This window comes from Trichosurus vulpecula, chromosome 4 (assembly GCF_011100635.1).
Source record: "Trichosurus vulpecula isolate mTriVul1 chromosome 4, mTriVul1.pri, whole genome shotgun sequence".
In the NCBI taxonomy this organism is placed as follows: Eukaryota; Metazoa; Chordata; class Mammalia; order Diprotodontia; family Phalangeridae; genus Trichosurus; species Trichosurus vulpecula.
In genome coordinates this window covers 121,936,410-121,948,871 of record NC_050576.1, presented here as the reverse complement: position 1 = coordinate 121,948,871, position 12,462 = coordinate 121,936,410, and the positions used below count along the sequence as shown (strand labels likewise).

At 36.8% G+C, this 12,462-nt stretch overlaps 1 protein-coding gene across 1 annotated transcript in view; it reads right to left on the bottom strand.

The window, feature by feature from the left end:
* Positions 1 to 790: 790 nt before the first annotated feature.
* SPATA17 (spermatogenesis associated 17) overlaps positions 791 to 12,462 on the bottom strand; it is a 278,409-nt gene continuing 266,737 nt past the window's right edge. The window contains exon 10 of the mRNA XM_036754828.1: positions 791 to 871. Within this exon, the coding sequence (XP_036610723.1) occupies positions 791 to 871 (81 nt within the window). The remainder of the gene's footprint in view (positions 872 to 12,462) is intronic.

The following is a 12,462-nucleotide window of genomic DNA, read 5'->3' as shown; positions in this document are numbered from 1 at the left end:
GTTTGGTCCTCCATGAGGCCAATACATCAAGGGGTTCTGAAGGGGTCAACATGAGGCACCCAAGTAAAATTCCTTTCTTCTACCTGCCTCCACATCTTTAGGTGCCATTCTCTCCACACACAACGTTCCCCACACTCTTTCTCTATCATCTCTAAAACCTGGAACAAAACCATGTTAGGAAATTTCTCTAAGCCAATTCCATTCTATGATCATTTGTCTATCCTGTAGCTCTTGTTAATCACACAATTTTCTACCTACTAATATTCTGTATTATAAGTATTTTAAAAGTAGTTACGTGTGGGTATCTTTGGTCTACCTACCCAGACTGCATAGTTGCTAAAGTCAAGAAACACAGTTTTGATTTCTTTGTAATTCTTCCTAAGTCCTTAGTGCAGTATTCAATACTCAAAAAATTAGTTTGACTGATTTTATTGTTTGAGCCACCATCATTGTTTTCACTGTATTTTATAAACTATATTACCTAATATCTTCCCTCTGTTAGGATGAAGGATGGATTGGTGCCTTTAACTTTGTTCTAGTTCTATGCCTCCTTTAAAGTATGGTGAGGTCCATATAATTATAGATGAGTATATCTCTGTCAGTAGATAATCTGGAAAAAAATGCATGCCTCCATTAGGTTGGATTCTAAGAGGTGTAGGAAGCTTCTTTACTTAAGAATGTGATGATGACGTGGCTTTTAAAATGCATGGTAGACTGATCAATCAACTTTATTTGTGGCTTTGTGAGTTTATTACATTTTGAAGAGTTCTTCATGTAGAAATACACACCCTTACACTATCTCTCCAGCCCGTGAGTATGTTTTTCCATACTTCTCAAAGAGAACAAATGGTGGAAACACTGTCTGGAAGTTCTAGGAGGAAAAAGAGAGAAAAAAGGTTTAAAGTAGTTAGACATATTTGTGCTGTCTAAATTTGTTTCGATTACAATGAAAAGGCATAAAGATACAAATTAATTTTGATTTCAAAATTACAATCCTGCTCGCTAATGGATAGCAATAACATTTCAAGATCAGAAAGTCATTAGCTGAAAGCAAGTAAATAATCCATCAGTTCAATAAAAATGAAGAATACCCACAATGTGCAAGGCACTATGTTAAATTGTGTGATGATACAAAGGTGTACAAAACAGTTTTTCTCCTCTCAAGGGACCTACAGTCTATTGGAGGAGGCAAGACAGAGAACTAGGATATAGAATAGGACCATTATCATCATACCTATATTTGCAGGAATTCTGATCCAAGATGGGATACACTTCCATTCAAGATGAAGAGATGTTTCTATACCTCTCTATAAATGCTCTGTGTGTGACTTTTTCTTTTTCTATCAGCTAATTAGCAATAAGCCCCTCCCTTCAAGGAGTTTATATTCTAAGGTGGAAATGGACATGAACATATGAAGGTATATAAAAAATTTGTGTAAAGTAGATACAAGGTAACCTTATAAGAGAAAGCACTAAGAGTTGAATGATGGAAGAGGGGGTATAATCAGGATGGAGGGAGGAGAGGGAGAACCCACATAGTACCATCTATCAAAGGATATTATTTTCCAGCTATTTTGAAGGGTCTTTGTAGCTGTCTTCTAACCATCTTTCATTGTCTACATACCTTTCTGGGTCTAAGCAGTCCTGAGTGCATTCAAAAGATTACATTGAGCTTCCTAGTTACTATATCTTCAATGTTATTCAGTGTTTCTAGACTACAGTAGTGCATTGCTGACCAGCCTTGAGCATTTCCAATTCTTCCCCAATTTTATTTATGTAGCTTACTTTTTTACCCCACTGGTATTATGATTAAGAATATGTCATAAACATTTTCCTTTGGGAATATTTTCTTCGAATATTTTCTCAACTACTGCATTGATAAATTGTATGGCAGAGTAGAGAGTCAGCCCTGAAGCCAGGAAGTCTGGGTTCAAGTCCTACCTTTGACCCATACTGGCTATGGCGCTCCCTCTGTAGGTCACTTAACCTCAGTGCCCTAGGCAACTCTAAGATTTGTAAATTGCAGAGAGGGTGCTGACTTGTGTTGGTAGAGTTTCCTCACCTGGGACTTACCCACGACAATGAAATTACAGACCCAGTCCCTAGACCTCAGTTATAATCTTAGTTATGAATAGGCCTTATATATGGCTGAATTTTTTATTGCAGAAATACTTTAGAAATCATTTCAGCATCAACTATAGAAATCCAAAAGGTACAAAGCATGAAGGTACTAAAAGTACTTACTTTATTATGTTACAGCACTGAACTCTCTAATATTTGGAACCTGATCTATGATTTGTTTTGTGTAGGAAGCTTCCTGTGTGAAAATTCCTTCCCTTAATGTTGATCATCAACTCTAATCACACTTACACTGTTGCTGGAGGTTAGTGGGAGGTTCAGTCCTATAATCTAGTATTTTATCAGGGGTCAGTGGGACTTGTACCCAAGCTCTCCTGTTCTTAATGCAAATCCTCTGTCCACTAAACTATGCTGCCTCTTACCTCCTAATATATATATAATAATAACAATATTAAACTTAATCAGTTTTAAAATGAATCTTTATTTTAAAATACCCATTCCCACACACCTGCTATTTCCTTTTAAGGATACAAAGGTACTTTATGTTTAGTCCTTTAAAGTTAAGAAGGCCAGTGTGCTCTTCGTTCCTATCAAAATATCCCAAAAATGTGATGGTAGAGAAGGGTGGTAGTATTGCTAATTTCCATAGTATATTACCTCTATTGTTTAGTTTCATGTTTATGTTATAGTCTACAGATAATTAGGTATGAGCTGTCCAGAAATCCCTTACTGTCCTTGATACTGTTTGTTTTTTCAGTTTGAATTCCTATTTTCTTGCCCAGGGAAAATAGCCCTCTCCCACAGTGAATCAATCCAATTGGTATTTGATGTGAGAAGAGGGGGATGTGCCACAAGGGCTCCTTGGGCTTCATGAAAGCTTGCACTGATCACCATTTGCTTAAAATTGATTCTCATAGAAATGCAGGTCATTGTGACATGAGGATGTGTGTTCACTAGTGGCAATGAAACAATCTGGCCTGTGTTTGTGTTGTCTTGCTCATAAATAGAATTCTCTCTCTCTTTTTTGTCCAAAAAAAAAAACCTCACCAGCTTTTCTGAAAAATAACTTCATCAGGAGAGAAAACAAACTGGAAATGGTAAATCTAAATACTGCTGAAGCCCTCATTTGCCAGAGCAGACAGCTTTTACTATTAGGATGCCCAGCCAAACACAAATAATCCACTGCCAAAATGAGCTCCTTGGGACAATTTAAGAGTCTTTTGAAGTGAACGGCTTTTTGAGCTGGAATGAAGCCCAGGTTCATTTTCAAACCCAAGTCCAAATGACAAAGAGTAAATTTCCTGTGCCCCTCACCCCCTTAGTGTAAGATTACTTTGAGCGGAGCGCTGCACTGTTTATCTAGTTATTCAAAGCTATTTTACCAGTTACTCACAACTGAGCATTTAAACAACTGGCTAGGATGTCAAGAGGGAGGAGGGTTGGTTCCCTTTGACCACATTTTGAGAAACTTCCAAGAGAGAGAATGGGATAGGATCAAGATGTATCTTATAAATCTATTTTATATGCAAATAGTTTTTAAAAATAAAGGTTTTAGGTTTAAAAAATCAAAAGTTTTCCTTTAAGTCTAAAAAAATATTAATGACCTCCAGTGTCTGAAGCATACACACACACACACACTCACACACACACACACACACACACACACACACACATATATATATATATATATACATATATATATATATGTATTCAAAAAACTCTCCAGCATCTGAACAAAAGTTTTAAAGTTTGGGATCTTCAATCAATCAGTCAATCAAATAAGTATAAGTGCCTATTTATGTACCAGAAACCATGATAAGCACTGGAGATATAAAGAAAAAGCTAAAATAGTCCTTGTCTTCAAAGACATTAAATACTTGAAAGAAATTAAAACATTCTTACCAGGGTTTGAGTTTCTTTAGATAAATCTGAAATCATACCTGATCAGAATCTCTCTACTACCATTGTCTCCCAAATAAGTTTCTAAACTAGTCAGCACCCCATTAGCATCAAAGGTTCTTAACCTAGGTCCATGAATGTGTTTAAAAAAATATTTTGATTAATATAATTGATTTCCTTTGTAATCCTATGTATTTTACTTTATGCATCCAAAAGCAATATTCTTAGAAGATTTCACCAGACTACCAAAGAACCTCAGTCTCTCTCTCTCCCTTCCCCACCTCTGTCTCTGTCTCTATATCTCTCTCTACTCCCTCAATCCCCTCTTCTCTCTCTCCAGCTTTACCCATACTTTCAATGATGGAGGGAGCTCCTTGTAAAGAAACTTCTTCTAAAAATCCAGAAAGCAACTGTTATGAATAAAAATTTTAGTCACCTGGGGCACTGAGAGGTTAAGTCATTTCATTTGAGTATCATACAACCAGTAGGTGTTAGAGATGAAATTTGAACCAGGTCCTCTTAAGTCCACTCTGCCATGTTGATTCTCACTTTGCAGATAAAAAATGAGGCCCAAAGAAGGTGGATTTTCCCCAAGTCACATAGCTAATAAGTAGCAGGACCAGGACACAAATCCAGGACATCTTGATTCCAAAGCCAATATCTTTTCCATCATACCATATTGCCTCTTTGAATTGTGGTGCTGGAGAAGACTTTTGAGAGTCCCTTGGACAGCAAGGAGATCAAATAGGTCAATACTTAAAGAAATTAATTCAGAGTGTCCTCAAAGAAATATGGTTTGGCTTGCCATTAGAATACTGAGTTACATACTTGGATGTGAAAAGATATTTTCTGCCCATATGTAACATGTGAATGTAATTTGCTTCTGTTAAAAACTAGATGACAGTCAACTCTTGCTTCACTGGCATTATTAGAAGATCAATATATTATAGCATGTATTCTAAATTGTAGCTGGTCCAGAAGGCTTTGAAATGCATTTTTCTACTGATATTTAAATGTATGCAATGTTCTATCTGGGAACTTACAGCACAATAAAAAAACTACACTGTAAAGACTCAAAATAAACACACACACACACACACACACACACACACACACACATACACACACACACACACACTCCCCAGTCTTCTTAGTGCTTTACTTTTTGGTGTTTTTTTCTGGATGTAATTTTTCTTTCCTTTCACTTTTTTTGTACCTTTTCTTCCTTCTCTTTTCCATTAGACTTTCTTTTCTCCTGGAACTTTTGAAATCAGAGACAAGAGAATGCTATCATTTTCTTCACATCTATTCAATTTTAGAGAACATCAGCTCCATATCTCTCCCCTCCATCTGCAGCTCCACTTGGTTTCAACTCCACAGAACGAGATCCTGAGATCCTCTCTCAGGATAAATTGGTCACTTCTAATCTCATCGCCAGGCTACTAACTCAGACTTGAATACTCAGCTTCCCACCTCCTTCAGACTCTTCTCTCCTCTGATTGGAGGTCTGGAGGGTGGAGTACTAGACTCATCCCCAAACCTTCCTTTATATAGGGCAGACATTGGACTTCCAGACAACTACAGCCCTCCTTGGTTCCAACTCTATGGAACAAAATGTCTCTCCAGGTACCCCCTGGTGTCTCTACTTCATCCCCTTCCCAACTTTCTTTTGTGTGTTGTTTTCCTCCAGATTTTAAGCTCCTTCAGGTCAGGGGTTTATTTTTCTTAGTTGTATCCATGGCACTTGGCACAGTAGCTGGTACAAGTGCTTAATATGTGTTTATTGAATTGAGCTCCAAAGTATCAAAGTCTAAAACTAGGGCATCTAATATATCCTTTATATATAGTTTTGGCAAATACAGGTGGACATGATTTCACCTCTCTGAGAGCTACAGCCTTAGGAGCAAACACAAAAATAGCACTAGCTTACTTTTACACAGTAATCTGAAAGTCCAAATCTTTACGTATTGGTCGAATCAGATTTGGGATTTAAGGATGACAAACACAATTGATACAGAATTTTTAAAAATCAGATGCTTGTTCCATTGTTATGGGAAAAGTCTTGTGAGGAAATTTCCTCTGAATACAGATTAGCACCTGCTCTGCAATTTAAAAACTTAGAGATTTGCCTCAGACACTGAGAGGTTGAATGTCTTGCCAGGGCCAACTGGAACTCAGGTCTTCTGATTCCATGCCCCTGTCTACTATACAACACTATCTCTCCACAGTCATATTAAGTTGTTAAAGGGAAAAATGGCAAATACACATGAAGAAAGAGGGGAATGGGAAAAGAGAGGGAGAGGAGACAAAGACAGAGACAAATTGGCAGTCATCTAATCCAATATGTACAGAAGATGGAAACACTTGGGCTATGTATTTATACAGTTATATGTGAAACCTATTCTCCTTCTGGTTAGGGAATACTCCCATAGCATTTAGTAGGATTTAAAGAGCTTGATTGAAGAGAGTCTAAGTGTATTGTGATCTGCATGGAAGATAGTTATGGGAAGCATTCCTTCATTTATTCAACAAGTATTTATTGGACATTTCTTATGTTCAAGACACAGTGTTAGGCATGCAGGAAGATATGAAGAAGACTACACAAGTTGTGCTTAGAATTCAGGGGTTCTTTTTTACTGAATTTATACATACACACATATATAATTATTTAAATATAACTGGTTCCCTTTGTCAAGTCAAATCAACATGCATTTATAAAGCACCTACTATGTGCCTGGCACTATACTAAGTGCTGGGGATTAAAAAAAAGAGGCAAAAAAACCACAGTCCCTTCTCCTAAAGAGCTCATGGTCAAGTGGCGGATACAATCCGTAAACAACAATGTATAAATGAGATAGGAAAAATTTGACATAATCTTAGAATGCAAGCACTATCATTGGAAGGAAAGACTTTCTTTAAAGTTGGAATTTTATCTGGGACCTGAAGAAAGTCAGGAAAACTAAGAGACAGATATGAAGGAGAGAATTTAGAGCCTGGGTGAGTACACAGAGTGAGGAAATGTAGCCTCTTGTGCAAGGGATGCCAAGGAGATCCGTGTCACTGGATCACAGACTAATCTTATATATTTTATTTTATGCATTTAAAATCATGGCTCTGAGAAAGAATCCATAGACCTAACCAGACTGCTGAAGGAGGCCATGATACAAAAAAAAGTTATGACCCAAATTAGATAATTGTATAAGACTGATCAAATGTGAGGTATTAAGGAAATTTATCTGGAGGGAAAGAAAGACCAGGCTGAGGAACAGGCAAACTAGTAAAAGGCTTTGAAACAGAAAATGAGAATCTTAAACTTGATTTGTAAAGTGAGAGGCCACAGAAAAAAGGGAATAACATTAGTCAAAGGGAAGATAATGATCAGTCAAAAATTTTAATTAAATATAACATCTGCAGTATATTATATGCTTACAGTATCATCAACACTCTCTGACATGGTAAAAACAAAATATGCTGGAGATTTCACAACAAATAAGTATTTACTAAGCACCAACTATGTTAGGTGCTGGTAATGTAAAGAAAATGTAAAGAAATATAAAGAAAAAATGAAGCAATCTCTGCCTTCAAGGAGCTTACATTTTATTGGGGGATAATGACAGATTTGCCATGAGTAAATGCAGAGATGATATGAATTAATATAGAGTAACTTCAAGTAACTAATAACTTATTAGGAAGGTGTAGTGTAGGAAGAGACATAGATACTGTGCTTTGACTTCAGCAAGGGATTGTGGGAAGTGGTGGTAAGGTACAAGAGCCTTGCAAACATGACAAGAATGACTTAGGCAAAGGCAGAGGACAGAGGTGGAAGATGCTGGACACAAGAATACTTATGGCAGTAAAGCCCAGGATCTGAGGCTTGTGAAAAATGCATACGGAAATAAAGTGGAATTTTTTGTTATATTTTGGCAAGAAGAAGAAGAAAGATCCATTTTCTGTGGACAAACAATGACATGAAGCATAGGTATTCAATTCTAATGGTGCTTCATCATCTCCATCAACTGAACAAATATACAACGGGGAAGATATGCCTCATTAGCCATTCACATGAAAGACTTAGAAGACTAGAAGTTCTATAACTGAAAATAACACCATCCTCCTAGATATCTCAATTGAGGCTTTATAGTTGATCATTCTACACTCTTCCCTCTCACTCAAACTGCCCCTCCATATCCACTAAGCTGCTAAGCCTTTTCAATTCTATCCCCACAAAATGTCTTGCTTCTTTCTGTTTCTCTCCGTCCATGGCACCACCACAGTTTTTTAGGACTGATTCTTCTCAGTATTATACCATTGGAATAATCCAACCGATCTCCCTGCCTCAAACATCTTTTCTACTGCAGTCAGTTCTTTCCTGAGGCAGAAGTATGGCTGTATCATTCCGTTGCCCCTCCCCCAAACCTTCAGTGGTTCCCTTTTGGGACCAGGACAAAAACGGAAATCCCTCAGCTCAGAATTTAATGTCCTCTAACCTTTTTTTTAGTTTAAATCTTCAATCTAGCTTTCTGGCTTAATTTCTTATTACTTTCTACATTCACTCTACATTCCACCCAAACTAGAATGTTAGAATATTTTTCAACAACTTAGCATTCTATATTCAAAAGTTGTTCCCTCCGCCCCAGCCTGATATATAGTTGTTCTTTATCTCTCACTCCCAGAATTATTTATTTTAGAAAGCTTAGGTAGGGTGACTCCATGAACACTTCCATGCTCTCCTCAATTGTTTGTGATCTCTCCCATCTAAAATTTGTTGTTCTTGTTCAATAGCTTCTGTTGTGTCTGATCTTCATGACTCATTTGGGGTTTTCTTGGAAAAGATAATGGGGTGGTTTGCCATTTCCTCCTCCAGCTCATTTTATAGAAGAGAAAACTGAGGCAAACAGGATTAAATGATGTGCCCAGGGTCACACAGATAGCAAGTGTCTGAGGCTGGATTTCAAATCAGGTCTTCCTGAATCCAAGCCTAGCATTCGATCCACTGTGTGTGCCACCTAGCTGGCTCTGCTTCTAAAATTACCTTGCATTTAGTTTATCTGTGTGCATAGTTTATCTTTCCAGTGTAGTGTAAACTCCTTCAAGTTTTTTTTTTGACCTTGTAACTCCAGGGTTCATGACAGTACTTTGCACAATGAGATTTTTTTTCCCTTATTCGACCTGTGATTTCATTTGGTCTACAGAAGTCCTCATGAGCTCTGCAACTTAGGGAGTTTCTTGGGGGCCCTGGAAATTTAAGTGACTTGCCTTAGGTCACATAGCAAGTATATAGGAAAGGTAGAATTCACGCCCAGGTCTTCCTGATTCTGAAGACAGCTCTCTATGACTATGCCATGCAGTTTCTTAACACCTTGTACATATTAGGACTTAATAAATGCTTATCTGATTGAACTAAACTGAATTATTAGAAATGTTTCCCTACAAGCCAGTAAGTTTGTTGAAAGCAATGGCTATATCCAAACTAAACTTTGCATTTCCCTTAGTATCTAGCATAGTGTTCTCCATATAGTAGTTCTTTAATCTTTGTTGACTCATAGATCATCTATCAGCTTTGTTATGGAAGCATCTGTTATAGGATGTATCAAATTAGATGACTTCCATCACTCAACTTCTACAATTGTCTGTAGAAGAGGAGATTGACCATAGTTACAAGAGAGTTTTTGAAAAATATCATAAAGGAAAAATCAGCACATTGTATATTAAGCTCAAAGGAAAATGTATAAAGTTTTTTGATTTGAAGAATTTCATTTGAGAAGTTAGTGATACGACAATTTTTGGTTGAAGTAGAGAGGGGATTTTGGCTCAGATATGGTTGGAGATTCTGAGGTTCTTGTCAATCCTTAGATTCTGAAATTTTCACATGACGGTGTTGTCCACAGCCATGGGGAAACAAAGCACAAAGAAAGATCAGAGGAAATATAAAAAAACTGCTGCTTTATTTCATATTAACAAATATTTATTGAATGTTTATCATGTTTAAGACACTGAAATGAGACAGCTCAGGAGATGGCAGATTTTCTCACTGGAGGTCTTCAAGCAAAAACTAAATGATACATTGGGCAAGTTATACAAAGAATTCCTCTTAAGATACAAGGTGGACCAGATGGCCTTTGAGGTTCCTTCCAACACTGAAAATCAGCGTTATCTATTTGAAAATGCATTGTAGACAGAATGGTTATGTGACCTATTGGCTCGTTAGTTTGAACACAAGTCCTGGTTATAATTTTTATCTAGTTCACTTCATTCTTTTAAGATCATATGTATTCCTATTTCTATTTAATCTTCTTTCAAATGGTCAACAAAGGGGATTTTTTTCGAATCCATTCCCAATACTAGAAAAGCAATACAAGAAATAATGCTGTTTAGATGATGGGTTGATAATATCATCTTATATATTACACATTTTTGTATATGTATTCCTATGTGAAATTACAACCATAGGGAAAGATTAGGGTCACAGGTGTTTAGTCTGACTGTATTATAAAGGATAACGTATCTATACGTATGGGTACATCAGCTAAAAATAGGCTTGGTAACCACGTTTTGTCAGTGAGACCACTAATAGCCTAAATACTTTGGCTATTATTGGGCCTGAGAATACAGTTTCAAAATGTTAGTGTAAAACATTTTTTTCTTTTGAATTGGTTTTATATTAGGATACTTTGGTTTTTAGTTGTTTGGACCACCTATGTTTTAGCTGTAACTCACTAGAAATTATTTATTGTTGGTTAACTGTTGCATGAACTTATGGATTTGGATATACCACGGTCCCCAAAATAAATTAACTAACTTTTCTATAATACTTAAAAATTCACAAAGCTCAGTCATCACCCCAACCCTATAAGGTGAAAGTGACAAGTAAAGTGAGGCTCAGAGTGGTTAATTGATTTGCCTAGTATCACACAACTAAGTGTCAGAGCCAGGATTCAAATAAAGGGTTCTCCTAACTCCAAGCTTAGTGTTCTTTCTAGTATAATACACTAATTTCCAATAGTCTATGTAACATGTGTAGTCCCATCCCTCACCCTTTACCATGTTTGGCATTATAAAGTAGTTCCAACATATACTAATTTCCTGCCATTAACTAAGTGACATTAAATGAAAAACATCCATTCAATGCATACATTTCAAGAACCGAGCTGGTAGAACCAAAGGCAATTGAAAATAATTTATGTTAATTTGACTTATGATTTTGTTTAGTCTCTACAAAGGCAATCAATGGCATAATATAATATTGAATTTTCCCAAGCATTTATGAAAATAACTGTCATTTCATATGGGGCTTTATGAGGAAATATTTACACATCTAAGATGGTGATGCTTCACAAGTATAAACAGTTGTAAATAATTATTTTCAAGGAATTCCCATAATGTTCTAACAAACCTAGACCTTTGAGGTCATTAAGAAGAGGTTAAACATTAATCCAACTAATTTCTCCCTTCATAATTTTACAAGTACTGGTTGAAAACTTTTCCAGCTAGGACAAGAGCTCTGATATGCTCCAAACGACTACAACAACCACTTCTGTCAATACAGCACAAATGTCATTTTAAGTGCTCAAAATCTACTCAACTCCTCTAAAAAAGATTAATTTCTTAGCTCGAATGTTTCTTTGGGGTAAAGTTTTCTAACAACTGATACCAATTAGTGCACCTGGCACTTGTAGTCCAGAATGTAGGTCAGCATCAAGTAATAAAAAAGTATTGACTTTTCTCTGTCTGTAAGCAGCATGAAAGGGGTTTTGTGGCCTTGCTGTATATGAAAAGGGCTCCATTAATTTTACTTATTTCAACAAGGGCTGTCAAATTCTAATGCTTCTATTGCACCTTTCATACGAAGTGCATTGACACCAATCCTGTCCCTGTAAAGCTAGTTTACAATATTTCAGGTAGTGAATAGGGCTTGTCCCATAATTTTAATTCTCTCTCATACATTTAGCTCCCTTAAGCTGCCTTCTCTAGAGTGACATTTATAGGAAGAAAGTGATGGTTACCTATGTCTTCCATTGGTAATGCAAATGGTGTCTGGTTTCAAGGAGTAACTAACCAGACCAAAAAAAAAAAGTCACACAGAAATACTTAAATTTTTTTTCCTTTTAGCAGCTGGTGATTACAGAATGCTTTGGATGGGCACCAATAGCTAAAAAGATATTCATAGGGCATAGAGCCAAAATGGTGGTTTAGGGGCAGCATTCCAGCTGAACTCTCTCAATAAACTCCTCCAAACAACTCTAAAAGAATGCCTCAAATCAAAATTTGGAAGAGCAGAGCCAAAAACAAAAAGGCAAAGTGATACACATTTCTGGATTAAGAAAATTTAGGAGGTTGGCAGGAAAGGTCTGTGACACTGGGGTAGAGGCCAGTCCAAATTACACTCCTATGACAGTGGCAGAAACTATGGGCCTTATAAGTGGCTCCAACAGCAGCAGTAGCAGCTTTGGGAGCTGTCAACACAGTGACAATAAAGGGGTTTTC